The sequence below is a fragment of the Bos indicus genome, chromosome 3 (genome assembly GCF_029378745.1).
Source record: "Bos indicus isolate NIAB-ARS_2022 breed Sahiwal x Tharparkar chromosome 3, NIAB-ARS_B.indTharparkar_mat_pri_1.0, whole genome shotgun sequence".
NCBI classification, from domain to species: Eukaryota; Metazoa; Chordata; class Mammalia; order Artiodactyla; family Bovidae; genus Bos; species Bos indicus.
Genome location: NC_091762.1, coordinates 118,600,791 through 118,626,455, shown reverse-complemented (window position 1 = coordinate 118,626,455; position 25,665 = coordinate 118,600,791). Strand labels below are relative to the sequence as shown.

The following is a 25,665-nucleotide window of genomic DNA, read 5'->3' as shown; positions in this document are numbered from 1 at the left end:
CGGTGGCTGCCGTGTTGCAGGTATTGTTCTCCTTCCTGAGTGCCCTCAGGACTCAGAAATTCACTTTTGGAGGGCCGGAATCGCTGATGACCACGGCATCCGTGTTTACTGATACAGCAGGAAATACCCATTTCTTGACCCCTTCGCTGAGTTGAATGTGTGTTTGGAGGGTACGCTTGCCTGCACAGCTGCTGCTGCTAAGTCACTTTAGTCGTGTCCAACTCTGTGTGACCCCATAGACCCCAGCCCACCAGGCTCCCCCGTCCCTGGGATTCTCCAGGCAAGAACACTGGAGTGGGTTGCCATTTCCTTCTCCAATGCATGAAAGTGAAAAAGGAAAGTGAAGTCGCTCAGTTTTGTCCGACTCTGTGCGACCCCATAGACGGCAGCCCACCAGGCTCCCCCGTCCCTGGGATTCTCCAGGCAAGAACACTGGTGGGGGTTGCCATTGCCTTCTCCAATGCATGAAAGTGAAGTCGCTCAGTCATGTCTGACCCTCCGCGACCCCATGGACTGCAGCCTACCAAGCTCCTCCGTCCCTGGGATTCTCCAGGCAAGAACACTGGCGTGGGGTGCCATCGCCTTCTCCGGCCTGCACAGCTAGGGGCTGGTAATCGCTGGAGATGGTTAGGAATGCTCTTGAGAGAACTGGTTAGACTGATGCGCCGGCCTCTGTGAAGTGAGGACAGACGCTACTGAACAGGAAGCACGGACTTGTGTTGGTGCCTCTCGGAAACTCTTACTGTGAAGAATTTCAGGAAAAAAAGATGAGCTTTAGTTGGTGCAGCGAGAGCCCCCTGTGCCCATCAAAACCCCAGGCTTTCTGACCATTCCCACTTCATCAGGCCCCCCTCCCCAAGCTTTATCTCCTGGGGAATTTAAAACAAATCCCAAATGTCACAGCACTCGCCCAGAGACACTTTGGTGTGTGTTTCTAGCAGGTGGAATCCCCTTATCACACTCAACAAAATGAATAATAATTCCCAAATATCACCTTACACCCAAGCTGTGGTCCACTTTGCTCGTTGTGTTTGTCGCTTTTTCAAGTCGAGGTGCAGACCTGGGCCTGAGCCCCTGAGCTGCAGTCCCTAGCCTGCAGTGGCTTGCCCACCACCCTGGGGAGCCGGGGCATTTGACCTGCCGTCCTCTCCTTCCCGCCTGCCGGATCGGAGCCTCCTGGTGGCCCTGACTGAACCTGTTCCTTTCAATGCGTATTTCCTATAATCTGGTAGCTAGCTGGAGGAGATTTGATTTTCAGGGGAAGGGCAAGAAAACCTCATAGATCAGCCTTGACCTTTGTGAAGTTTGCCTGCTTTTTCTGCAGGAAAAATACTGCTCTAGAGGAAAAAGGTCCCGCTTCCGTTTTTATTTTCTCTTAATAAATATCCGCAAACGGTATTGGCCGTGCCTCAGGAATTCATAACACTTAGCTCATTAAAGTTTAATTCACATTAATGGGCACACACAAGCTTTATTATAGAACTGGGCTATTCTTCCACAACTTGCATGATGAGGACAAGAAGCATCTAATGGTTCGGGATGCTGTTGGCTCTTAGCAGAGCTCGCGGGGGAGGCGCCCGCCTGGCCGTCCTCAGTTTATGGAGCCTGGAGCGGGGCTGGTATCAGCTGGGTGGGGGCCCCGTGGGACGTGGACTGGGAGGGAGAGGGGTGCCCGAGGGCCTGTTGGCAAAGAAGGCAGGGAGCGGAGAGCCTGGAGGCCAGGATAGGAGGGGCCAAGTCCTGCCCGAGCAGGCATTAGAGACCCCTCCACGTCAGGCGAAGGGGCCTGGGGGGAGGAAAGTGTGTTCTCACCTCATGAGCCATTTGTGGCTGTGACATCTCAGTCTACTGAGCCACCTTCCGTGGTGTGAATGAGCAAGAGGGTCAGGCTCCCAGTGAGAGGGTGCCACAGTCCATGGGTCAGGGGCAGGGCACGCTGGTGTCCTGTGACACCCACCTGCTCCGCACAGACTTGTACATCACAGGAGGGGCTGAGCAGCCCCCGGGCCAGGGCGGGGGTCAGCAGGTGAGCCTGGCCCGCAGACCCCAGCCTGTGCGCCCACCCTCCCGCCCAGGCCGGTCCCTTCCGTCCTCACTGGGGCTCGGTCAGCAAGCTTCTGACCAGATGCAAGGACTGCCTGCTGGTTTTGTCCTCTTATAAAGCAGGGCCGATTTTTATAAAGCTCTCTTCTGTCAAGTTGAAAGCACCACACACACAGCAACGCACGCATCCTGGAGCGTGTGCTCACCAACGCACACATCCCCACCGCAGGAGCCTGTCTTTTCTCCTCGAGTCCGTCTGGAAGGACCCGGGGCGTCTGTCCAGGAGGATCGGCCCTCGTGGTGGCCCCACACCCAGGGCACTGAGCGCCTTCCCTCAGACGGCCCCAGTCCGCCAGGCCCGGCCCACGTGTGGCTCCAGATCTGGAAGCCTTCTCCTCGGCTGAGGCCCCACGTCCAGGAATCGGGGCCACCTCACCCTCGGACCCTCATCGCAGACGTGTGCCCGGGAGCCTTCAGTATCCAGGCGGCAGAGGGAAACCCCAAACTCAGACACATGCTGGGAAGGAACCCCCTTTCCTTTGCAGACCTTCTAGCAAGTTCCCTGTAATACCAAGTTCACGGGGAGGGAGGGGAAAGGGGGGACTAAGACCATCATTCTTACTGAGATGTACCAGCTTCTCACCAGGCTCTGGAGCCCTGGAGGTACAGAAGTAACTCGCACGCTGACCTTCTGGGAGCATGCGTCCAGGAGACGCAGACCGACGGCCGGCCTCCCGCCCGCCCCGCTGAGCCCCAGCCAGGGTTCTGGCCTGGCCCTGCCGCCCTGCACCCGCTCCTGCCTCCTTCCGGGGGTCCCACGACTGGGCTCCCCTGGGTCCCTGTGTTCCTGCAGCCTCCTCAGGAGCAGGTCCACTCTTCCTAGCTCCTGGGGAGTGTGGGGAGGAGAGCTTGGGCCCTTTTGACATGTGTGGGCAGCTCATCGTGGCTTTCTTCCAATGAGCACTGTATGGAAGGGGAACGAGCGAGCACCCCCACTGTGGAGAGGCCTGGGGGACGGGCGTCCACCCGGCTGGTCAGCGCCAGCACGGTTCAGTCCCTGGTCCAGGAGCTCAGACCCCACGTGCCTTGTGGCATGGCCAAAAAATAAAGATGAATAAAACAGCAATAAGGATAATAAAACAATTCTAAAAATTAAAAAAACGAACCGGGTGACAGGCAGCCTTGTCTTCCCCGCTTCATGTTGGAGACCTGCATTGAAAAAGCCCCACTGAGCGCCTTTCAGAATAGTACCTGTTCCTGTTCTTTTCCGTACATGACAACAGAGCAAGTATGGAACTAAGGCAGAAACACGAGGTGGGGTTGCCAATGCTTTGGAATCGAAAGTAGAACAGATTTCAGACCTCGCTCAAATTCCATCTATCTGTATGACTTCGGCCTTTCCTTTTGTCTCAGAATTCACTGGACCTGACCAAGTCCATTTATCCCAGAAATGCAAGTTGGTTAGACACGAGAAAAGGAAATTATCAGATGAAAAGGGAAATTATTTAACTGTATGAATTGATACAGAAAAGTTTAATAAAGTTAAGCACACACACATGATTTTAAAGTAGTCTTTGCAAAGTAGAAATAGAAGGGAACTTTTCTTAAACTAATAAACTTATGTCAGAAACCGACAACAAATGTTATACTTGCTGGTGAAATAGTTGCAAACATTCCCAGTAAGATGGCAAGCCAGACAAGGGTGTTCCCTTTCACTGTTTCTGTTCAATCAGATCAGATCATATCAGTCACTGAGTCGTGTCCGACTCTTTGCGACCCCATGAATGGCAGCACACCAGGCCTCCCTGTCCATCACCAACTCCCGGAGTTCACTCAGACTCATGTCCATCGAGTCAGTGATGCCATCCAGCCATCTCATCCTCTGTCGTCCCCTTCTCCTCTTGACCCCAATCCCTCCCAGCATCAGAGTCTTTTCCAATGAGTCAACTCTTCACATGAGTTGGCCAAAGGACTGGAGTTTCAGCTTTAGCATCATTCCTTCCAAAGAAATCCCAGGGCTGATCTCCTTCAGAATGGACTGGTTGGATCTCCTTGCAGTCCAAGGGACTCTCAAGAGTCTTCTCCAACACCACAGTTCAAAAGCATCAATTCTTCGGCGCTCAGCCTTCTTCACAGCCCAACTCTCACATCCATACACGACCACAGGAAAAACCATAGCCTTGACTAGACGAACCTTTGTTGGCAAAGTAATGTCTCTGCTTTTGAATATGCTATCTAGGTTGTTCATAACTTTCCTTCCAAGGAGTAAGCGTCTTTTAATTTCATGGCTGCAGTCACCATCTGCAGTGATTTTGGAGCCCAGAAAAATAAAGTCTGACACTGTTTCCACTGTTTTCCATCTATTTCCCATGAAGTGATGGGACTGGATGCCATGATCTTCGTTTTCTGAATGTTGAGCTTTAAGCCAACTTTTTCACTCTCCACTTTCACTTTCATCAAGAGGCTTTTGAGTTCCTCTTCACTTTCTGCCATAAGGGTGGTGTCATCTGCATATCTGAGGTTCTTGATATTTCTCCCGGCAATCTTGATTCCAGCTTGTGTTTCTTCCAGCCCAGCGTTTCCCATGATTTTCTCTGCATATAAGTTAAATAAACAGGATGACAATATACAGCCTTGACGAACTCCTTTTCCTATTTGGAACCAGTCTGTTGTTCCATGTCCAGTTCTAACTGTTGCTTCCTGACCTGCATACAAATTTCTCAAGAGGCAGATCAGGTGGTCTGGTATTCCCATCTCTTTCAGAATTTTCCATGGTTTATTGTGATCCACACAGTCAACGGCTTTGGCATAGTCAATAAAGCAGAAATAGATGTTTTTCTGGAACTCTCTTGCTTTTTCCATGATCCAGCAGATATTGGCAATTTGATCTCTGGTTCCTCTGCCTTTTCTAAAACCAGCTTGAACATCTGGAAGTTCACGGTTCACATATTGCTGAAGCCTGGCTTGGAGAATTTTGAGCATTACTTTACTAGCATGTGAGATGAGTGCAATTGTGCGGTAGTTTGAGCATTCTTTGGCATTGCCTTTCTTTGGGATTGGAATGAAAACTGACCTTTTCCAGTCCTGTGGCCACTGCTGAGTTTTCCAAATTTGCTGGCATATTGAGTGTAGCACTCAATATGCCAGAATACATTCTGTTCAATAATGTACCCTAAGTCTGAGCTGTAGAATAAGGTGAGAAAAAGGCATAAAAAGGCTGCAGGTCTGGAAAGCAAGAACAGTCATTATCAGAAGTGACGTGGTTCCGCATGTAGAAAGTTCAAAATAACTTAGAGTGAGTGATTAGAATGAATGTGGGTTGATTAGCAAGACGCTATAGTGCAAAGCTACCATATAAGCATTGATTGTATTTCTACATACCAGCAAATAGCAATTAAAATTTAAAGTACTATACATAATATTTTGGGGCTTCTGTCGTGGCTCTGAGCGTAAAGCGTCTGCCTGCAACATGGGAGACCTGAGTTCGATCCCTGGGTCGGGAAAATCCCGTGGAGAAGGAAATGGCAACCCACTCCAGTACTCTCGCCTGGAGAATCCCATGGATGGAGGAGCCTGGCAGGCGACAGTCCATGGGTTACATAATATTTTACTTCAGGTATCAAGTGTCTGTCAATAAATCTAAAGATGTTCAAGATCTCTGCACTCAAAAGGCTAAAACCGTTTTGAGAGAAATGAGATGAAGTGATGCTCTGTGTTCATGGGTTGGGAGACACGGTACTGCCAAGGTTCTCTGCTCCCAAAGTCTGGGCACAGTGGGGTCCCAGTCAGGCTTCCCTTTTCTTCTTCTTTGCTCCCTCCCCGATTCTCTCTTTCCCGGCCCCTCACAGTGCATGTCCTGTCCCCGCCATTGCCCTTCACAGAGGGGTCTGGGGCACCGAGGGGGTCCCAGTTCTGGGCCCATCAGGGGGCAGCAGGCTCTGACCTCAGGCCGAGGGAACGGCTGTTCATCTGCCAAGGTCTCCTCCTTCACAGGAGGACGGGGAGGCCGCTGGCGACCCCAGCTCTGCCTCGAAGTCGGACGTGTGGATCGGGGCCCTGGGAGTCTGGGCCCGGCTCTGAGGCTCTGCTGCCTCTCCCGGGCTGGCTCCCTGGGCGTGAACACCCCTCTCCCTGTTCTGCGCTCCAGCTGCACTGTTGTGGGGTGTTGTGTCGGCAGCCGAGGGGAGGGCTGGGGAAGAGACCCCAGTGCCGTTTTTTGCGGGGGTAGGAGGCATTTGAGTCATGTACGGATCAATAAGAGACTTTTTAGTCTGAAAAAAACAACGCCCTCCCTTCCTTTTTCTCTCTGTCTCCCCATCTCTCTTTTTTCCTTTCTTTGGGACTTAACTGATTCTCAGATTTCTGTGGTTAAGGCCCAGTACCGCCCAGGGTGATTTTGCAGAAGGCAGAGGCTCCCACCTGGCTGGGTGGTAAGACCTGGTGTCAAGTTATGGCTGTTAGTGTGACTATTGGCACAGGTATGAACAAGGTGGCCTAAAGGACAGAAGTTTGGCTTGTAACAGAATCAGTGTTGCCGAAAGGTCCTGAAAGTAAGGCTTCTTAATAATGGTAATGGGACATTTGGCTGTTCTCATAGAAGAAAAAAAAAAAAGACGCACTTTATACCATATACAAAAGCAATACCAGAGAGATGAGATTTACACACAAAAGGGAAAAGCCACGACACTCTCCGATGGCAGTAAGGTAAAGTATCTTTGCAACCTCCTCGGGAGGAAGAGCTTCTTAAACCTGACACAGAAAGGAAAAGCTGTAAAAGAAAGACTGATACCCATGACCTTGAAGAAGGAACCTCTGCTCTGTGAAACCAGCCCTGAATATGCACTGGAAGGACTGATGCTGAAGCTGAAACTCCAATACTTTGGCCACCTGATGCGAAGAGCCAACTCATTGGAAAAGACCCTGACGCTGGGAAAGATTGAGGGCAGGAGGAGAAGGGGACGACAGAGGATGAGATGGTTGGATGGCATCACTGATTCGATGGACATGAGTTTGGGTAAGCTCATGCTACAGTCTATGGGGCCGCAAAGAGTCGGACACGACTGAGCGACTGAGCTGAACTGAACAGCTTTGTTTTGTGAGCCCTGAGACCAGGACCTGGATTGTGAGGCCCCCGGGGGTACTCGTCACCGGCTCTGGTCACCGATGTGACACAGAGTGACGTCCCCGGGGCTGATGTCCGTGCCTGACACAGTCGTGTGCCTGCTGAGCTTGCCTGCCTGCTCGGGGCCCTGCCGCCCCCGTCTGTGGACCCGATGCATCTGCCCTCTGTGTCCGGGTCTGAATCCCCCAGGGGCTCGAGGTGGCCCTGCACGCCTCCGTGTTCTCAGTCTGGGTCGTCACCCTGTGACCTTAGGAGTCCTGACCTTAGGAGTCCTCCTCTCATGCCCGGGCCGCACGCCCTGGACTGGCAGCCTCAGGCTCCCTGAGCCGCCAGCAGGCGGGGAGAGGAGGCCTGGCGCTTGTGTGTCCTCCCGTGGCCTCATCTCCCAGTGCTCAGTCCCGCCTTGATTCAGGTCCTGCCCCCTGCCGTCCTGTCTGCTGCCTTCTGCAAGGAGACCTCTCACGTCTGGGCCTCTGACATCCCCCTTTCGGAGTGAGGAGCATGGAGTTTGCTGGTGGCATCAGGCTGATGGGGTGGTCTGTGGAGGAGCGGGGAGATGTGGGCCGTGTGCACGGCACCGCGGGCTCTCCCAGCTTCCCGGCTCCACACTGCGGGCGTCGAAGCTGGGCTCCAGCCGCCGATGGCCCCTCTGTGGAGTCAGCTGTCAGAGGGTTTCATGCGGAGACACCTCCCAAGAGGCAGGACGCCTCCTCCGCCCTCACACTGAGGGGGGATAGTCTTCCCGCGCAGCTTTCCTGCCTGACCTCATTCAGCAGGGCTGGGAGGATGTCCACGTAGGGCTCGGATTTGCAGCGTGTGAAGCACAAGCCGGCCCAGCCCGAGAACGGAGCCCAGCGGTTCCCTTCCCTGGCCTGGGCGGGCAGGCCAAATATCGGCTCATGTGTGGGGTCCGTCATGCCGTGAGCAGAGAGCTCCAGGCCCACAACGCCGCAGAGGCCTCCCTGCTTCCTCAGGAGACGCTGTGGGGTCTCCTCAGGGTCATGGTGTTTGTCCTTGGATTTTGACCGTCTCCAAAGACACGCCAGGGTCACGGAATCATGCAGTCGAAGGGTCAGGGAATAATGCAGTCAAAGGCCACGAGGTGACGTCCATTTGGGGTGAAAAGCAAGGCTTTAGGATAAAGTTGGTAGACCTGCTCTTATCTTACTTGCTTTCGTCCCAGTTTGTAAGCTGGCCCGAGGGAGCTGACGGCTGCTCTGGGAAACCAGTGATTTCCCGCGAAAGTCAGTAGCGAGAGTGACCACATGCCAGCGTCTGATGACGCCCTTGTACCGCGGGCATTCACACCCATCGTTGAGGCTAATTTTACATGCCAAGTGTGATTCCTGGAAGTCTTCCCGGTGTTTCCTTCTCATCCGTGGGAGGATGTGGTCTGATGGCAGCCTGTGCCGAGTGAAAGGCACGTGTGGTTCCGGTTCTGCCATCGTTGTGGTCAGAACACAGTCGAAAGGTAAACTCGTCAGAAACGGTCCCTTCAGCTCTGGGAGCCTGGCCTGGGGTTTTCCCGGGAGCGGGTCTGGGAGTCTTGGTTTCCTCACCTGTCCCAAGAGCGGGAGCAGCCTGCGTGCGCTCGGCGGGGCCTCGGGGGCTGTGGCTCAGTGGCCCTGGGCCCCGGCGCTGTGTCTGGGAAGGCGGTGAGCAGCTCCTCTGTGTGTGCTGCCCTACCACTCGCGGTCGCTCCAGAAACGCTCCATGGCTGTCAGCTGGCTGTTGGCCTCGGCCAGACGCCCGCAGGCCAGAAACTGGTGTTTGTTCTATTGGAGATCCGAGCTGGTTGGGTTGTTGTGCACAGGGTCTTTTCTTTTTCTGATTCCCCAAATCAAAATAGAACCCATCTCCTTTAAAAGTGAGAAGGACCACCTCCCAGAATATTGGAAATAAAAGCAAAAATAAACAAATGGGACCTAATTAACCTTAAAAGCTTCTGCACATCAAAGGAAACTATTAGCAAGGTGAAAAGACAGCCTTCAGAATGGGAGAAAATAATAGCAAATGAAGCAACTGACAAATAACTAATCTCAAAAATATACAAGCAACTCCTACAGCTCAACTCCAGAAAAATGAATGACCCAATCAAAAAATGGGCCAAAGAAGTAAATAGACATTTCTCCAAAGAAGACATACAGAGGGCTAACAAACACATGAAAAGATGCTCAACATCACTCATTATCAGAGAAATGCAAATCAAAACCACTTTGAGGTACCATTTCACACCAGTCAGAATGGCTGCGATCCAAAAGTCTACAAATAATAAATGCTGGAGAGGGTGTGGAGAAAAGGGAACCCTCTTACACTGTTGGTGGGAATGCAAACTAGTACAGCCACTATGGAGAACAGTGTGGAGATTCCTTAAAAAACTGGAAATAGAACTGCCTTATGATCCAGCAATCCCACTGCTGGGCATACACACTGAGGAAACCAGAAGGGAAAGAGACACGTGTACCCCAGTGTTCATCACAGCACTGTTTATAATAGCCAGGACTTGGAAGCAACCTAGATGTCCATCAGCAGATGAATGGATAAGAAAGCTATGGTACATATACACAGTGGAGTATTACTCAGCAATTAAAAAGAAAACATTTGAATCAGTTCTAATGAGGTGGATGAAACTGGAGCCTATTATACCGAGTGAAGTAAGCCAGAAGGTAAAACACCAATACAGTATAATAACGCATTTATATGGAATTTAGAATGATGGTAACAATAACCCTGTGTACGAGACAGCAAAAGAGACACTGATGTATAGAACAGTCTTATGGACTCTGTGGGAGAGGGAGAGGGTGGGAAGATTTGGGAGAATGGCATTGAAACATGTAAAATATCACGTATGAAACGAGTTGCCAGTCCAGGTTCGATGCACGATACTGGATGCTTGGGGCTAGTGCACCGGGACGACCCAGAGGGATGGTATGGGGAGGGAGGAGGGAGGAGGGTTCAGGATGGGGAACACATGTATATCTGTGGCGGATTCATTTTGATATTTGGCAAAACTTATACAATTATGTAATTATGTAAAGTTTAAAAATAAAATTAAAAAAAAATAAAAGTGAGAAGGACACATGCATTTCCATTGTCTGCAAGGAAGTGCTCCTTGCAGACTCCGCGTGTGAAATACTTTCATTGAATCACGAGCAGTTTCTGAAGCCAAATGCTTTCTTGTCCTCCAGATGGACTTTCTGGCCGAGACCAGCCGGTGGAGCTGCTCAACCCTGCCCGCGTGAACCACATGCCCAGCACCGGTGAGTCCACTCCCCCAGCCATGCTGGACACTAGGTGCCCCCAAAGGGGTGTCTGGGGCTCCACTGTCCGGGGGTCTGTGGAGAGAAAGGGGTGGGGTCTCAGGTCCAAGGAGGTCACGTGCTCTTTCCTAGGGTAAGATAGGGCGACGGTTTTGGATATGAAATGGGCGCGGCTTAATGCTGCTTAAGTGGCAGAGAATTCCGGGTCGTCTGTGTCCTGAGCTCCGACAGGGTGTGTTCTTCCCAAAGGTGAGAACTGCTCGTGTGGGGTCTAACTCCAGGCCTCAAAGGAAGGAGCCCTGCACTGGAGCTGGGACACCGCCATGCAGGTCTCACTGGATCCAGGGCCCCAGGCTCCTGGGGAAAGTGTCATTGATGTTTCTCGAATCAGCTTTTCCTTCTTTCATTAGCAAAAAGCGTCGGCTGTGGTTAGGAATTTCTCATTCCGTGTACGCTATTTCTGCATGCCATGCCCTGGGCAGTGTTTTCCTAATCTACACGGCTGTGGAAGCTTTTCTTTCTCCTTCTAGTAAAATGCTTACCCTCCATCTGGTATCCTCCGGGATTTCAGCTCAGAGAGTGGATCCGTTCCTCTCGGGCTCCTTGGCCTTACTGAGAATAAAACTGACCCGAGAAGGCCTGGGGTGGGTGCAGGGAGCCACTGTCAGCGTTTTGAGGTCAGCACTGCTGGGCCTGGCTTGGCCGTGTCCTGAAGGCAGGGCCCCTGTCTCTGTGGTTTGCGCTCCGTGGCACCTCCTGGATGCCAGCCTGCCTGCGCCCACTGTGCCTGCTGTCTGCGTGTGCAGGGCCGGCTGGGACAAGGAGGGGCACGCGGACCCCTGCCTCTGCCCCGGCCCCCGGCCACACCGCCTGTGGCTGCACCTTCCCCATCCAGCCAGAAAGAAGTCGCGGCTGAGCTGGAAGCGTCAAAGGAGAGACTCCTTTCTTCACTAGCGACTCTCGGAGGCCCGCCGAGTGCCGTCTCTGGCATCTCCCCAGACATGCAGCTCAGGTGTCTGTGGTGCTCCTCGAAGGTGCCGTGGCCCCAGGCTGGCATCCCCCTGCCCAGCAGGGTTACGTTCACCCAGGATGGCGGGGGGTGAGGGGAGGGCTGAAACTAGCAGCTGGCAATGCTCCTCTGTGCTGTCTGACCCCCGCAGAGTCAGAGGTCCGCTTTCCCTTTCCCTGAGTTCCTCTGGCCAGGGCAGCTTTGGTTTAAACACTGAGTCCTTGTGTAGCTCAGGCCTCTCCAGGCAGTCTCCTGATGCTTGCCCAGGTGTGGGTGGAGGGGGTTTCAGTAGCTTGATAGACTGTGAAAAGGTGGTTCCCAAGTGAGCCAGGAAGTGGGTGGCTTCCCGTTCGCCTCCCAGCTTGAGAAGCATGTCCTGCTGGTGGAGACTTCGTGCGGGCCTCCCAGCTCCGTGTACGAACACTGACCGCAGTTCTGGAGGGGGGTGCGGGGGGGAGGCCTGGAATCCTGGTGACCCACGGACTGGGTGGCTTCAAGCAAGCCGCCCAGTGTCTTGATTTCAGTCCTGGATGGGATAATCACGTCGTCTCTGCAGGATTCTGAGACCAAGCCTGTGTCGCCGCCCAGTGTCTTGATTTCAGTCCTGGATGGGATAATCACGTCGTCTCTGCAGGATTCTCAGACCAAGCCTGTGTCTGTTCGTGGTGGTCCCTGGGTAGACGTCAGGCGGCCAGACGCTGGAGATGGCGTGGACAGGGCCGTGGCCGTGCCGGCTCTGATCCCAGCACAGCCCCTGTTGTCTGCTACCCCCCTTCTCTCTCTTTTGGGGAAGCCCCCCACTTCAGAGATGGCATGTCGGGGAGGGGGCCCCAGGACACAGGAGCCAGTAGCCCCGCACCTCCAGATTCCGTTGGTCAGAGTCAGAGGATGACGCTGCACTTGCTGGTGACCCCACGGGTCGGTGTGTGCAGTGTGGCTCTAAAACCTGGAGAAGAGATGCCCGTGAGCACCAGCCTGCAGGAGGAGGGCTGCGCCGGGGGGCTGCCCATGCCACACGCTGGCCACGGAGTCTTCGCCATGAGCTCCCCCTTAAAAGCTGCTGAAGCGAAAGGCGTTCTTTAAGACTATGTTTTCGGTCATTCTGAGCACTGTACTGGAGAAGGAAATGGCAACCCACTCCAGTATTCCTGCCCGGAGAATCCCCTGGACAGAGGAGCCTGGTGGGCTGCAGTCCATGGGGTCCCAAAGAGTTGGGACACGACCGAGCACACAGGCCCCATTTATATAAGCACTCACTGTACGGTGCGTTCAACAAAGAAATACGAATCTCAGCCCATATGATAATTTGAAAATCAGTATTGACAGTTTCTGTCAAGCCGCGTTTAAATAGAACATTTATTTACGTTTGGCTGTGCTGGGTCTTTGCTGCAGCGAGCAGGGGCTCCTCCAGTCGGGGGCACAGCCTTCTCGTTGTGGAGGCTTCTCCTTGCAGAGCACAGGCTCCAGGCGCGCAGGCTGAGTAGTTGCAGCTCGGAGGCTAGGTAGTTGTGGCTCACAGGCTTGGCTGCCCCGTGGCACGTGAAATCCTCAGGACCAAGGGCCCGAGCCTGCGTCCCCTGCGTCGGCAGGCGGATTCTCAACCGCTGGCCCACCAGGAAGGTCCTAGAGCCACATTTTTGTGATACGGGAGTAGAGACATTTTCAGGTGCGTTTTTGTGTCAATCCTGGTTGAGCTTAAAGTACTCTTTTGACACTTGGCGGTGTGAAAACAAACTGTATGATTTGCAGGAGTTACTCCAGCAGCCCTGTGGGAACCTGCTCCCGTGAATGTGCGCCTTTTACCGTGCGCGGGCAAGCGCCCACGTGGCCCTCCCCACCTCCACCGCGTGCGTTTCTTGTCTGTTCCTGGCTGTGAAAGGCAGCCCTCTCGACAGCCTTTCTGACCATGGTTCTCTTTAAACACAGTCAGTCCTTGTGAAGTCTTACTTCAATAAAAAAGCACCGTTCAGCCTTTCTATTTGTGGGCCACCTTGACTCAAGACTTGAGCTCCTTCCTACAAGAATCTCTCTCACCAGAAAAGTTTGCATTGTAGAAGGCACAAGCTAAAATGCTCTTTGTTTTGGGGTTCTTTCTGATTTCTCCACCTTCTCCCTTAACTTTTTATATGTTAACAAGCCTTTCCCTCTTTTTTGCATTTTTTTTTCTTGTTTTAAGGTTTTTAGTTGTGAATAGTTCTATTATAAAAGGGAGAAAACATATAACCGTTTGCCTACCACTGGGTCATAACAGCTCCTCCATTACTGTTGTTCTGCGGGGGGGCGGGGGGGGAGGGTGTGCATGTGTGTGTGTGTGTGTGCATGCTCAGTTGTGTCCAACTCTTTTACAACCCCATGGACTGTAGTCCTCTAAGCTTCTCTGTCCGTGGGATTCTCCAGGCAAGAATACTGGAGTGGGTGGCCATGCCCTTCTCCAGGGGATCTTCCCGACCCGGGGATCTGTGTTAGTATCTATCGTATTTCCTCATTTTTTGGATGAAGTGGAATGTCACCACCTCATCCTTCCCGGGGGGATTGTCTTTTCCTTCCTGGGTGGGGACTTGGGTTGCAGGCAGAGTGACGGGCACCCTGTGGGCTCCCAGGAAGCTCACAGTATGGTGGGGAGAGATGTGGGACTTGAGGGCAGAGGAGGAGGCGAGAGCTGGGCCCTGGCAGAGAGCTTGCACGCCCGCTGTGCCAGGGGACTCTACAAACACTTCAGTCCTCCATTCCTGAATCACTTTCAGTTTTTTTTGAAAGTAGATACTTTTTTTCCTGATCATAAAGGCAGCGCATGTTTAGTCTGGAAAAGAGGCCTCGTGGTGAGTGTGTGCGGTGCTGGCTGCAGACCCGGCAGGCGAGCTCCCTCGGAGCCGGACCGTGGAGACGCTCAGCAGCTGGATGGGTGCAGGGGCTGGAGGAGAAGCCCCTGTTCCCGGGAGCAACGTGGAGGAAGCAGCCCTGGGGGCCCACGAGAGGCACCAGAGTGCTGGCTGCCAAGGGCCCGCTCCCCACCGGAGGCGAGGGGCAACGCGGCTTCCCCAGGGTCAGCCGGCGGGTCCATGACGGGGCAGGGGCCCATTTCTGCTCTGCAGGGGCCACCTCTCAGAGAAGGCCAGGGACCTCTAGGCCAGCCCAGCTACTAGGACGAGGTGCCAACCACACAGGAGCCTCGCCGTGGGCACCGTTGCCCTCACCCTAAATGTGCGTTTCCATCAGAGTTCCCGAGCTTTCCTTTCAAGGCTGTGTAACAAGGGTGTCATTTTTTTAAAGAGAATTATGGAAACTTGAAGACACTGCCGAAACTCTGAAGAACTTACCCAAACCCGATTTGAAAAAGTGAGGTCTGGCTCCAGCCGCAGATTCCCGAATCTTTCCGAGCGTCTGACCACCGCACCGTGCAAGGGTTACTGAATTGCTTGATCCTCCTCAGGCTTTGGAGCAGGGACCACTTGAGGCTGGCTGGAACTCAGGATGCCTCCCAGGCACGTCTTGCTGTTCTTGTTGTCGGTTCCCTCTGGCGAGAGGAGAGGCGGGGCAGGTGCCTAGCTGAGGACCCACGTGGCCTGGGGAAAGCAGCTGGCCCGGCCCTTCCCCCGCGGGAAGCGGTTCATCCCGGTATCATAATCCTCCCACGGCAAAGCCTCACACTTGTACTGTCCGCTGGCCCCTCCCTTGTGTGCTTTTCCTGTAAGGCTGGGCTCCTGGGGTCGGGATGGGGCTCAGTGAAGGCCTGATGCCAGCTTCGGGGGCCCCCACGGCTGCCGCCTGCTCAGTGCTGGAAGGGAGAGCGGACTTGGGCTTCCTCGTCCTGGGCCCGTCCTGACGCTGCTCGTCTCTGTTCTGCGCAGGCCAGGGGACTGTCTCCTCTGCTCACAGCCTCTCACATGGCACACATCAGGCTGTCTTTTTGTCCAGTTTCTCCTCCTCCTCCTCCTCCCGTTTCCCAAGGCTCCACCCCTGCCCTCCCGCTTTGGGCTCGGTGGTAAGGAAGTCAGTGCAGGGTCAGGGCTGGGCCCAGCTGTGTTAGCCGCTCAGTCGTGTCTGAGTCTTTGCGACCCCATGGACTGTAGCCCGCCAGGCTCCTCCATCCATGGGATTTCCCAGGCAAGAATACTGGAGTGGGTTGCCAATGCATTCTCCAGGGGATCTTTCTGACCCAGGGATCGAACCCAGGTCTCTGGCATTGCAGGCAGACTCTTTTCCATCTGAGCCACCAGGGAAGCCCTAGTGGCTCAGCTGAGCTACTGTTAATGCAATGCCTAGGGCCCAGGCAGCAGGATCTGCCTGACTCTCCGAGGCCGTGTGACCTCGAGCCAACAGCACGTCCTCTCTCAGCCTGGCAGAGCGTTGCGGGCCCAGAAAGTGGGGACTGGGAGGGCCCCACAGTGCTTCCCATCCTTCTCTGTTTGCTGACCCCCAGCTCACTGATACCCTCGGGTCTGCTCATCCCAGTGCCCCCCCCCCAGCATGACTGTGTCACCCCGCAACCAGCCCAGAGGCCTTAATTACGCCCCCGTCCCCCAGGACAGCTGTTTAAAATGAAGCAAAACTAGCCGGTGTAGAGAAGCTTAATGACAAAGCGCTCGGAGTTAGGTTGAGAACGAGGCTTCACACCTGCTCAGGCTTTTTCTTGGAATCATGTCCGAGGCACGCCTGCTCTCTGCTGCACTGAGCGCAGACCTCCTGAGTGTTTCATGCCCACGTAGCTGTCTTTAACGCCGAGCCTGGCGCACGGGCCTGCCTGCAGAGGGGGGACTCGGGTTGCCGCGGGCCCCCCCCCCACCACCAACGGCAGCGCAGGTGCACGTCTGGCTTTGAGCGGCGGCCACGAGAACCGCCGCAGCTCAGCCACCAGCGGCCAGGCCGCCCTCAGCGCTCGGGCCAAGGGGGTGCGCCCCGGAGCCCCCACCTGCCTGGGGACTGAGCTCCCGAGAGAGGAGGGACTCGAGGCCTCGCCCCCTGCCTTGGAGGAACCCTGGGCTGTGGGATTGACAGGCAAGGAGGTGGAAACCTCCCCCGGTGGTTCTGGGGAGAAAGCTATGGGTTCTGCACTGTGGATGGCGTCTCCAGAGGAGAGACAGGCATGCGCTGGCGTTTCTGCCTCTGGACCTAAATCCAGCCCCGCCTCCCGCTGTTACTTGGCCTTGACAGTCGGTCCCCAGGGCCCTGAGCGGAGCGAAGCCGAGCGTTCCTGCAGCTGCGCGCCCTTGGGGGCAGAGCCGCACCCGCTGCGCTGTCTGCACCATCTGGGCTTTTATGCATCTTTCGGTTCCGAGTGGGCCGGGAGCCTGCGGACCCGGCTGGGTCTGCAGAGAAGGGAACACGTGCCCTGTGGCTCTGCCGCTGCTCCTGGGGCCGCTGCTCCTGTCTCTTTCCCTTCTTCTTGTGTTTCCCAGGCACTTTCACTCAGGTCTCACCAAACCCGGGGCTGCTCTGATGGCTCTGGGGAGCGCTTTCCCTCCCGATACTGAGGACCGGCCCCCTTGTCTGCTGAGGTCAGCTTCCTCCCTGAGGGACATCGGGCAGTGGGGCCACCCTCTCTCTCTGCATGTCTCTCAATTTTTAAAAACATTTATTTATCTGGCTGCACCAGATCGTCATTGTGGCAGGTGGACCTGGTCCCTGACCGGGACCGAGCCGGGCCCTGCACTGGGGGCGCGTGGTCTTAGCCTCTGACCGCCGCCCTTCTCTCTGGGACGGCTCTGCTGGCTGGCTCCCTTCTCCTTGGGCAGCAGGTTCCCTGCAAGGTCCTGTCGTCTATCTGTCTGGGTCTGCCTTCCGTGATGACGGCTTTCCTGGCCTGTCTGCTCCGCTTTTAGGCAGAGCACCTAGAGACCAGGGACCCTCCGGGGGTGCGTGCGGCCGGGGCCCCCTGCCCCGCTCAGGCGTGTCTTCCGTGAGGCTGGGAGGCGGGCACCCCTTGTTCACGTGTGTGTTTTGCTCTAGAACCCTGCTCTCTCTGGTTTGCCTTTTATCTGCGATTGTGTAGCTGATTTTTTTTTTTTTTTTTTTTAATGCACACACAGCTTTAGTGGGCTCTGGAGGACTGTTCCATTTGCCATCTTTAACCACCCCCCAGTGCCATGCCCCTGGGTGCCCCGCCCCGGGCTGGCTGCTCGCGCCCTCCTCCCGCGCCCCCGCGGCCGCCCCTCCAGGCACCTCTGCCCCGCCTGGCAGGGCCTGGCTCCCAGCTGCGTCCTGGCAGTACCCCCGGTGCGGGGGAGGGAGATTGGATTGTTTGGCGTATTTATGTCTATCACCGGCTGCCCCGCCCCATTAAGTCTCTACTGTGGTTGTTGCCATAGATGCCGAGTTAGGAAGAGCCTGCTGGGGCCCGGAGCCCTGAGGACCGAGCGGCCCGGTCCAACGAGGCGGGCCCCGGAGGCGGGCGGGCAGGGCCTCGCGCCCCAGGTGCCCCTGATGCGGAAGCGGCCCGCGCCCGCTGGTGCCCGGTGCGGGGAGGTGGGCCACTGGCTGTCTGTCCGCCTTATAGGAAAAAACGGGGCTCCGGCCACCGTGACCCTACGGTCTGCGCTGATACAGAAAGTGTAGCATGAAACCTTAGTGTCCTCGTGCTGTATTTGAAAGGGGTGATTAGGCGGAAGACACGACGTTTTTCCGGCTCAGGACTCGGTTCTGATTGGGCGCTGGACGCGCGCCTGATGCCGGGAAGGGAGGGGTGTGCGCACGTTACTGGTGGGTAGAGCAGTTTTTGTCTTTTTGTCTCTCTTTTTTTTTTAAACCAGCTTTTCTGTTCTCTTCTTGGTGCTGCGGGGTATGAATGGGTTGTGTCCAGAGTCTGTGAACCCCTTACGGGTGTCTAAAGAAGTGTGTTCTGCCAGGGTTAGCTCTCGTCCACGTCTGTTGTCTGTTGGGAAAGCGCTCACACTTAGCCTGCTGTGACTTCTCAGTCTTGTCCCCTAGGAGGGCAGAGTGCCGTCCTTTAAGGAGAAGCTGCACAGCGACTCACACCATCCCGCAGCCGCGGACCCGCACCCGGGGCCCCTGCGTCCCTGGCAGGCGGGCTCCCAGGCGCTGCAGTGGGCCGGGGTCTGACCAGTGACCTTGGGCAGCCTTGCGAGGTGGGAGCGGACGGGGAGCAGAGTCGGGAGCCCGAGTGGAGGAGGCGGGCGCGCCTTTCAGTCCCACAGGTGCCCCCTGAGCGCCCCATGTGTCCAGCCCAGGAGGCCCGCCGAGGGCTGCCCACAGTGTCCTGCTGGCCGGGTCTCCCCATGAACCCGCCGCCTGCCCCTCCAAGTGTTTCCAGCGGGACAGGGCGCGTGCAGAGCTGGTGTCGTGGGAGCCAGGGCACCTGTCTGTCTGATCAGGCTTTGTCTGTTTTGTCATCTGTCAAAGAACTAGCTTCTGCCTCTAGTGATACCTGTATATTTAGTTTCTCCTCCCTTCATTCCTGTTCTTATTTCTGCTTTTGGTGGGGGTGTGGGCTGCGGGTATGTGGATATCCTTGCTCCAAACTCTCAGGTTGAACGTCTTTTAGCTCACTTACGTTTTGGCCTTTCTTCTTCCTGAGGGAGGTCATGGGGCTCTCTGGAGACAGGTGCAGATGCTTTGGTAAATTCCCATTTGTAGGATTCAAGTTCTAGTTGATAGTAGCTAATTTGTAGCCTCTGGAAACTTTGTTTGATGCTTCTTTTTTCTTTGAAAAAAGCGACATTTACAAGTGTTTTTCATCTGGAGGTATAGAGTTTTTCAAGTCATCTTTTTGTTATTGATTTCTAATATTACGGGTAGAGATTACCAAGCCTCTGAATTTGAGAGTTGCTTTATGGTCAGTGCTTATGACTCTTCAGTATGTGCTTTAGAAGAGTTGTATTCTCTAGCTGTCAGAGGCAGGATTCTAAATATGGTCATTAAATCCTACTTGGTGACGGCAGATGATATAGAACACGAGCAGATGCAAGAAGGTCACCAGTGCTGTGGAGGAGAAGAAGCGAGGAGGGACGGGGGAACTCTCGTGGGGAAGGGTCTCTGCAGTTTTAAATAACGGGGTCCAGAAAGGCTCACAGTCAAGGTGGGCTTTGGTCCCACTCGCTCACCCCTCCTCCACAGTGATCGTGCTTCCCAGGCGTCCGTCAGCACCCTTGGCTCTTGGGACACGTATATTTATGAGTAAAGCCGAGATCCGTGTTATTTGTGGAGCTTAAATTGCGGGCAGGGGCGAGGAGCTGGCATGGATGCAGTGGGCAGGCTGAAGCTGCCCCGCGTGTGGAAATAGGGGGCTCGCTGAGAGGCAGGCGGGCCGGGATTGATACCGAGGAGTGCACGGTGGTCCCAAGGTCTCGGCTCTGCAGGTCGGGAAGGCGGAGCTGCCGAACAGAGATGGGAGCTCCAGGGGGCTGCCCGCGGGAGCCAGTGAGGGCTGGGGTGGGACACGGGCGAGCTGGAAGGGGGCTCTCAGAGCCCCTGCTGGGAGGGGGCTGGGCTGGGGCTGGGGCCCTGGAGTGGCTGCATGCAGCCCACGTGGATGTGACGTCTCGGCAGGGGGCCCTGCCCCCTCACGCCACCCGTGTCCTGGACAGCGCCCGTGGTGCCGTCCTGCGGGCAGCGCTCCCCCAGCCGGGGGCTCCAGGCCGCGGATCAGGCCGCCCACCCCCGTGGTGTCGTCCTGCGGGCAGCGCTCTCGCAGCCAGGGGCTCCAGGCCGCCCCACCTGTGTCCTGGACAGCGCCCGTGGTGCCGTCCTGCGGGCAGTGCTCCCCCAGCCGGGGGCTCCAGGCCGCAGATCAGGCCGCCCACCCCCGTGGTGCCGTCCTGCGGGCAGCACTCCCCCAGCCGAGGGCTCCAGGCCGCGGATCAGGCCGCCCACCCCCGTGGTGCCGTCCTGCGGGCAGCGCTCCCCCAGCCGGGGGCTCCAGGCCGCGGATCAGGCCGCCCACTGCCCCCGTGAGGGCTTGGCATCCCTGCCTTGGCACTGCTGCTGGCAGGGGTGGCGGTAACCATGGTAACGGGTACTCTGCCAGCCTGCCGGCCCTTCAGCCACGACCTGTGCTGGTCGCTGCAGAGGCTCGGTCACTTCCGCCGCCGTCCCCGCATATGCGTTAAGTGTCAGTCACTCAGTCGTGTCTGCGACCCCATGGACTGTGGCCCGCCAGCCACTTCTGTCCAGGGGATTCTCCAGGCAAGAATGCTGGGGTGGGCAGCCATTACCTTCTCCAGGAGATCTTCCCGACCCAGGGATCGAACCTGGGTCTCCATTGCAGGCAGATTCTTTACCGTCTGAGCCACCAGGGGCTTCAAGTGCGTGAATTTTTGACCGGCGTCCCAGGTGTTCCTTTCAGACACTGAAATCTGAGCCTGACCGCCTTCCCTCCCCACCCCCAACACACACTGCATCCCCACACCACTGGCCCCACTCCCCACCCTGCAGAGCCCCCAAAGGATGCTGCCTTCCTTGTTGGGCACCTTGGTGTCCAGGAGGTGCTTGCTGAAAGAGGCCAGCCCACCCCCCGAGAAGCTGGGGTTGCTCCCTGCTTCACCCCCTGCTGCCCTCCCTTCTCTCTCTGCTGCCAAGTGGAAGAAACACCTTCTATTTTTAAATATTTCAACTGTTACTATTAAGTAATATTGGCTCCTACTGCAACCCAGCTGTTAGGTGAAACCCATAACCAAACGTTAGGGGGTTGCTAAGAGGGAAATTCTGAAATGCTTTCTTCTCTGTGTTATGTAAACTTGACCTTACGTAACTGAAATGGCAAGGACGCTTGCAGAGGAGATCTGTGGCTTTCCTAGCCCACCGAAACTATTTTTAATTTTCAGATAATGTGTTTTTTTATCCATGGGGTTTAGGGTAAACCAAATGGCTTTCAGGGGGTAACCTGATTTATGGTAGAGTGAGCACAGCCCAGGCGCAGAGTGTGGGCAGGTGAGGAGGGCCCGGGGCTGCAGGGGTGTGGCCAGATTGAACCCAGGTGTCAGCAGTGACTGTCTGAGCAGCCAGGCGAGGTGCTGAGGACTCTCCAGCCTGGCTCGCCGGTCCCTGCTGGGACTGCAGCTGAGGGCCTTGGGGGCTGCAGGGAGGCTCTTTTAGTAAATGCTTGAGGATGAAACGCTGGGCTTTCTGCTGTTGTTCCTGTCTCACTGTCCCTGCATTGTAATCGTGTGTGAGTTCTCGTCCACTCGCACCGCTTCCAAAGTCACGATGGCAGAGCCCCCGCAGGATTCCTCCGCCAGGCGCCTCCTCTGGGACTCACACGTGTCTTCGTCGGCTGCCTTTATATGTGAGAACTCAGAACACGTCCCCCCACCCCCACCCCCTTTTTTTTTTTTTTTGCACCGAGCTGGCCTGCTTCTATTTTTAGTTTCCCGGAAGCACATTTGTGCAGTTCTCGAAAGCCAAGTTCCCCCACTGCTCGCCAGGTTTTTATTTACAGCCTCTTGCTCAATTTGCGCTTGCAAATATTTCCCAAAGACAGTTTCTCTTCTTGGGGGATGCAGAACAAATTAGAAACAGGCAAAGGATTTTCTGAAGAGCTTTAAGGAGAAGTTCCGAGATAGAGAGTGGGGAGTGGGGTGGGGACCCGACGCCTGGCTTCATCTGGACTCACAGAGTGCCGAGTGCAGATGGTCTGCTCTGTTGATGCACTCCAGATTCCCGGAAAAGAACGCCACAGGCTTCAGGGAGGCCAGGAAGAGTGCAGCCGGCCGGTGGATGTGTCCCTGCACCAGAGTCACCGCTGCCCTCCTGGACTGCCCGGAGAGGCAGGGAGTCGGGGTGGGGGCGGTTTGGGGACCCAGAGGGCTGAACCTGGAGACCCACGTGCCATCTAAGTCACTTTATTTTCTGTAGACTCAGGTTCGGAATGCTTTCTTCACTGTTGATAGTGTGTTTATTACTCAGGAGACTGTTAAAGAAAGCCTGTCTCTTCCAAGCGGCTCCCCAGAGGCTCAGATGGTAGAGTCCGCCCGTGCTTCAGTAGCTTCGGCGGGTCATCTAATCCGACCCTTGAAAGACGCGCACCAGATGAGAATTAGACTTGGGTGGCGGGTAGTACAGCGCCGGCTCCACACCCGTGCAGTCCGGCTGAAGATACGATTGTCCGGTTTATCGTCGGTTTGCAGCGGTGCGTGGAACGGCTCTTGTTCGCTCTGACGTTTTCCCATGTCCTACCCTCGTCACTCACGGATGGGATCGCAGAGTCGGACACGACTCAGCGACTGAACAACAGCGATGTTGATGTGAGAAATCTGTTTCTTTTAAAATGACTCATTGTCTGCCATCTTTTATCAGTTTAATCCCATGCAGTTACCAAAAAAATGGATGTTAATAGATGAAACAAAATGTTGATCATTGTACAAAGCTGTACATGAGGGTATTCCCAGTAATCATCTCTGGTTTTGTTCCACGGGGAAAGGGCTTTTTGTTTTGCTTGTAATGTTCCAGCCTGCCTGGTTCTTCAAAACCTCCTGTCATTTCCACAGTTTTGCTCCCATTAAGCACAGACAAACTTTGTCCACATGGCGTGCTTTAGCAATTCTGTGGATTTTCTGTTTCTTGAGTGAGTATTTCCTTTAGTTTCTTTAACTCTTTATTATCTTGTTCCTCTTTTTTTTCTTGAATGAGATATGGCTTAATTTTTTGGTTCCTTTTCGAACTTTCTGAGTCCAGTGCTTCTTTCGATTCCTTTTTAAAAACATTGCCTAAGTGTGTAAGACTATGAATTACTCTCTGAGCTCAGTGTAATCCATTCCTGAAATTTTCAGTGTATGATGAGCTCATTAGATCTATTTTATGAGTTCTCTTCACTTTCCTCTCAGATCTGGAGCTTTGGAGCCAGGCGTCCGGCTGAGCTGCTGCTTCTCTTCTGGTCTCACTCGTCTCTTTTTCCGTGGCAGCGTGCACAGGGCTTGGGGCCTGCACGCTGGGTCCTGTGTATGTACGTGGAAACTTTCTGTTTATGTGCCTTGCTCGTCTTAAGCATTTTGTGGGAGTTCGCGAGTCATAAATTCTCTGATTGCACAGCCTTTCCAGAGGCCCGCCTGCTGCAGCGCTCACTGTGTGGCTTGGGGCCCGCCTGCTGCAGCGCTCACTGTGTGGCTCAGGGTCTCCGTGTCCACGTTTCGTGTCCCTCGCGTCAGGTGCACCGGAGCAAGTTCAGGTCTGTGGTCAGTTCTGCGTTCCTGCTCATCCCTTCTGACTTTTCTGCACTGTCCGTCTTGGCTTTCTTTAGAGGACACACACACAGCTCCAGGGCACCCTTTTCTCACGGTAAGCTGTGCTCCAACGGGCTTCCCTGGTGGCTCAGTAGCTAAAAAATGCCTGCAATTCAGGAGAGCTGGGTTTGACCCCTGGGTCAGGGAGATTCCCGGAGAAGGGAATGGCAACCCACTCTATTATTCTTGCCTGGAAAATTCAACGTTCAGAGGAGCCTGGTAGGCTATAGTCCATGGGGTCACAAACGATGACTGATTTACACACACACACACGTGAAATGGGCCTCGTCTTGTGACTTAGACACACGTGAAATGGGCCTTGTCTTGTGACTTTCACACACACACACACACAGGTGAAATGGGCCTCATCTTGTGACTTAGACACACATGAAATGGGCCTCGTCTTGTGACTTTCACACGCACACACACACGTGAAATGGGCCTTGTCTTGTGACTTACACACACACACACGTGAAATGGGCCTCATCTTGTGACTTAGACACACGTGAAATGGGCCTTGTCTTGTGACTTTCACACACACACACGTGAAATGGGCCTCGTCTTGTGACTTTCACACACACACACACACACACACACACACACACATGAAATGGACCTTGTCTTGTTTAGGTTTTGTTTTGGGGCTGACCTTTGCAATACTGATGCTTTGACCTCAGATTTCTTTTGGTTGCTCTTTGCCTGTTCTGTTCTGGGTGCTTCCTAGGTGGACAGTAATTGTCATTTTGTTTTTTACCCAATCTGCTCATTTTTGTGTGAATAGATCCTATTTACACTTGGTGACACAACAGATAGCATTTAGTTCTGAGCTTTTCATCCAGTCTGTATGCTCTGTTTTCTGTGTTAAGTGCTTCTGTGTTGACTTCTTGTCTGTGGGCTCTCTGGCCTCCTCTTTGGTTTTAGGGTGAGTGGTTGTGTTGTCCTTCTGGTCACTTGGGAGGCTGTATCCTCTTTCCACATGTTACTGCGGGATTGTTTACAAGCCCATATATTTAGCTAAATGGCTGTTTCTTGACACAGCCACTTTAGGCAGTGTTCGTGGACACCTCGTGAGAGATTAGATAATTAGCACATACAGACTCTTTGGCCTTTTTTTTCTTGTTCATTTTCTGATTTTGCTAGTTACAGTGTTATTTTTTGTTCAGGCTATTCTGTTTATAATATATAAATGATATAGTTCAGTTCAGTTGCTCAGTCATGTCCAACTCTTTTTGACCCCATGAACTGCAGCACACCAGGCCTCCCTGTCCATCACCAACTCCCGGAGTTCACTCAAACTCACGTCCATCAAGTCGGTGATGCCATCCAGCCATCTCATCCTCTGTCGTCCCCTTCTCCTGCCCCCAATCCCTCCCAGCATCAGAGTCTTTTCCAATGAGTCAACTCTTTGCATGAGGTGGCCAAAGTACTGGAGTTTCAGCTTTAGCATCATTCCTTCCAAAGAACACCCAGGGCTGATCTCCTTTAGAATGGACTGGTTGGATCTCCTTGCAGTCCAAGGGACTCTCAAGGGTATTCTCCAACACCACAGTCCTTACTGTCTACCATTTGCTGATTTATTAACCTTAAAGCAGTATTGGCAATTCCTGAGAAAGCTGAGAAAATGAAAATACATTGTTCCTTCTCCAACACCTTGGTTTGTTTCATTATAACTCTGTACAATGTGAGGAACTTTAAGTTAACCCCGAGGTGTCTAGCAGTAGGGCCCAAAGATCCCGTCGGCTGGGTCCTCACCGAGGCGAGGAGGGCACCCTGCTCTTTGGGGCGATGCTGCCGGCCGCCGGGCCGGGCCAGTGGGGCCACCCTGCGTGCTCCCTCCTGCCCGAGCCTCGCTGGTGGCCCAGTCCTCAGGGTGGCCACGGGGTTCCGTTTGTGCGTGGAGAGTTTTCAGTGTACCCCTCTTGGGGGTGATATGCTGGTGGGGGGGGACAGCCTGAAGCGGAGCCTTGTTTAGACACATCTCCTGTCACTTCTCTTCAGCCACACCAGGGATTGTGGCGTTTAGGCATCGTTGAGGGTCCAGGTCCCCAGACAGACCTTCTT

The 25,665-nt window shown here is 54.5% G+C and overlaps 1 protein-coding gene across 11 annotated transcripts in view; it reads left to right on the top strand.

Moving 5' to 3' along the window:
- HDAC4 (histone deacetylase 4) overlaps positions 1 to 25,665 on the top strand; it is a 298,724-nt gene that overhangs the window by 139,569 nt on the left and 133,490 nt on the right. For all 11 annotated transcript variants that reach the window (XM_070787003.1, XM_070787004.1, XM_070787001.1 and 8 more), the window contains one exon: positions 10,354 to 10,425. In XM_070787003.1, coding sequence (XP_070643104.1) covers positions 10,354 to 10,425 — 72 coding nt within the window. The remainder of the gene's footprint in view (positions 1 to 10,353; positions 10,426 to 25,665) is intronic.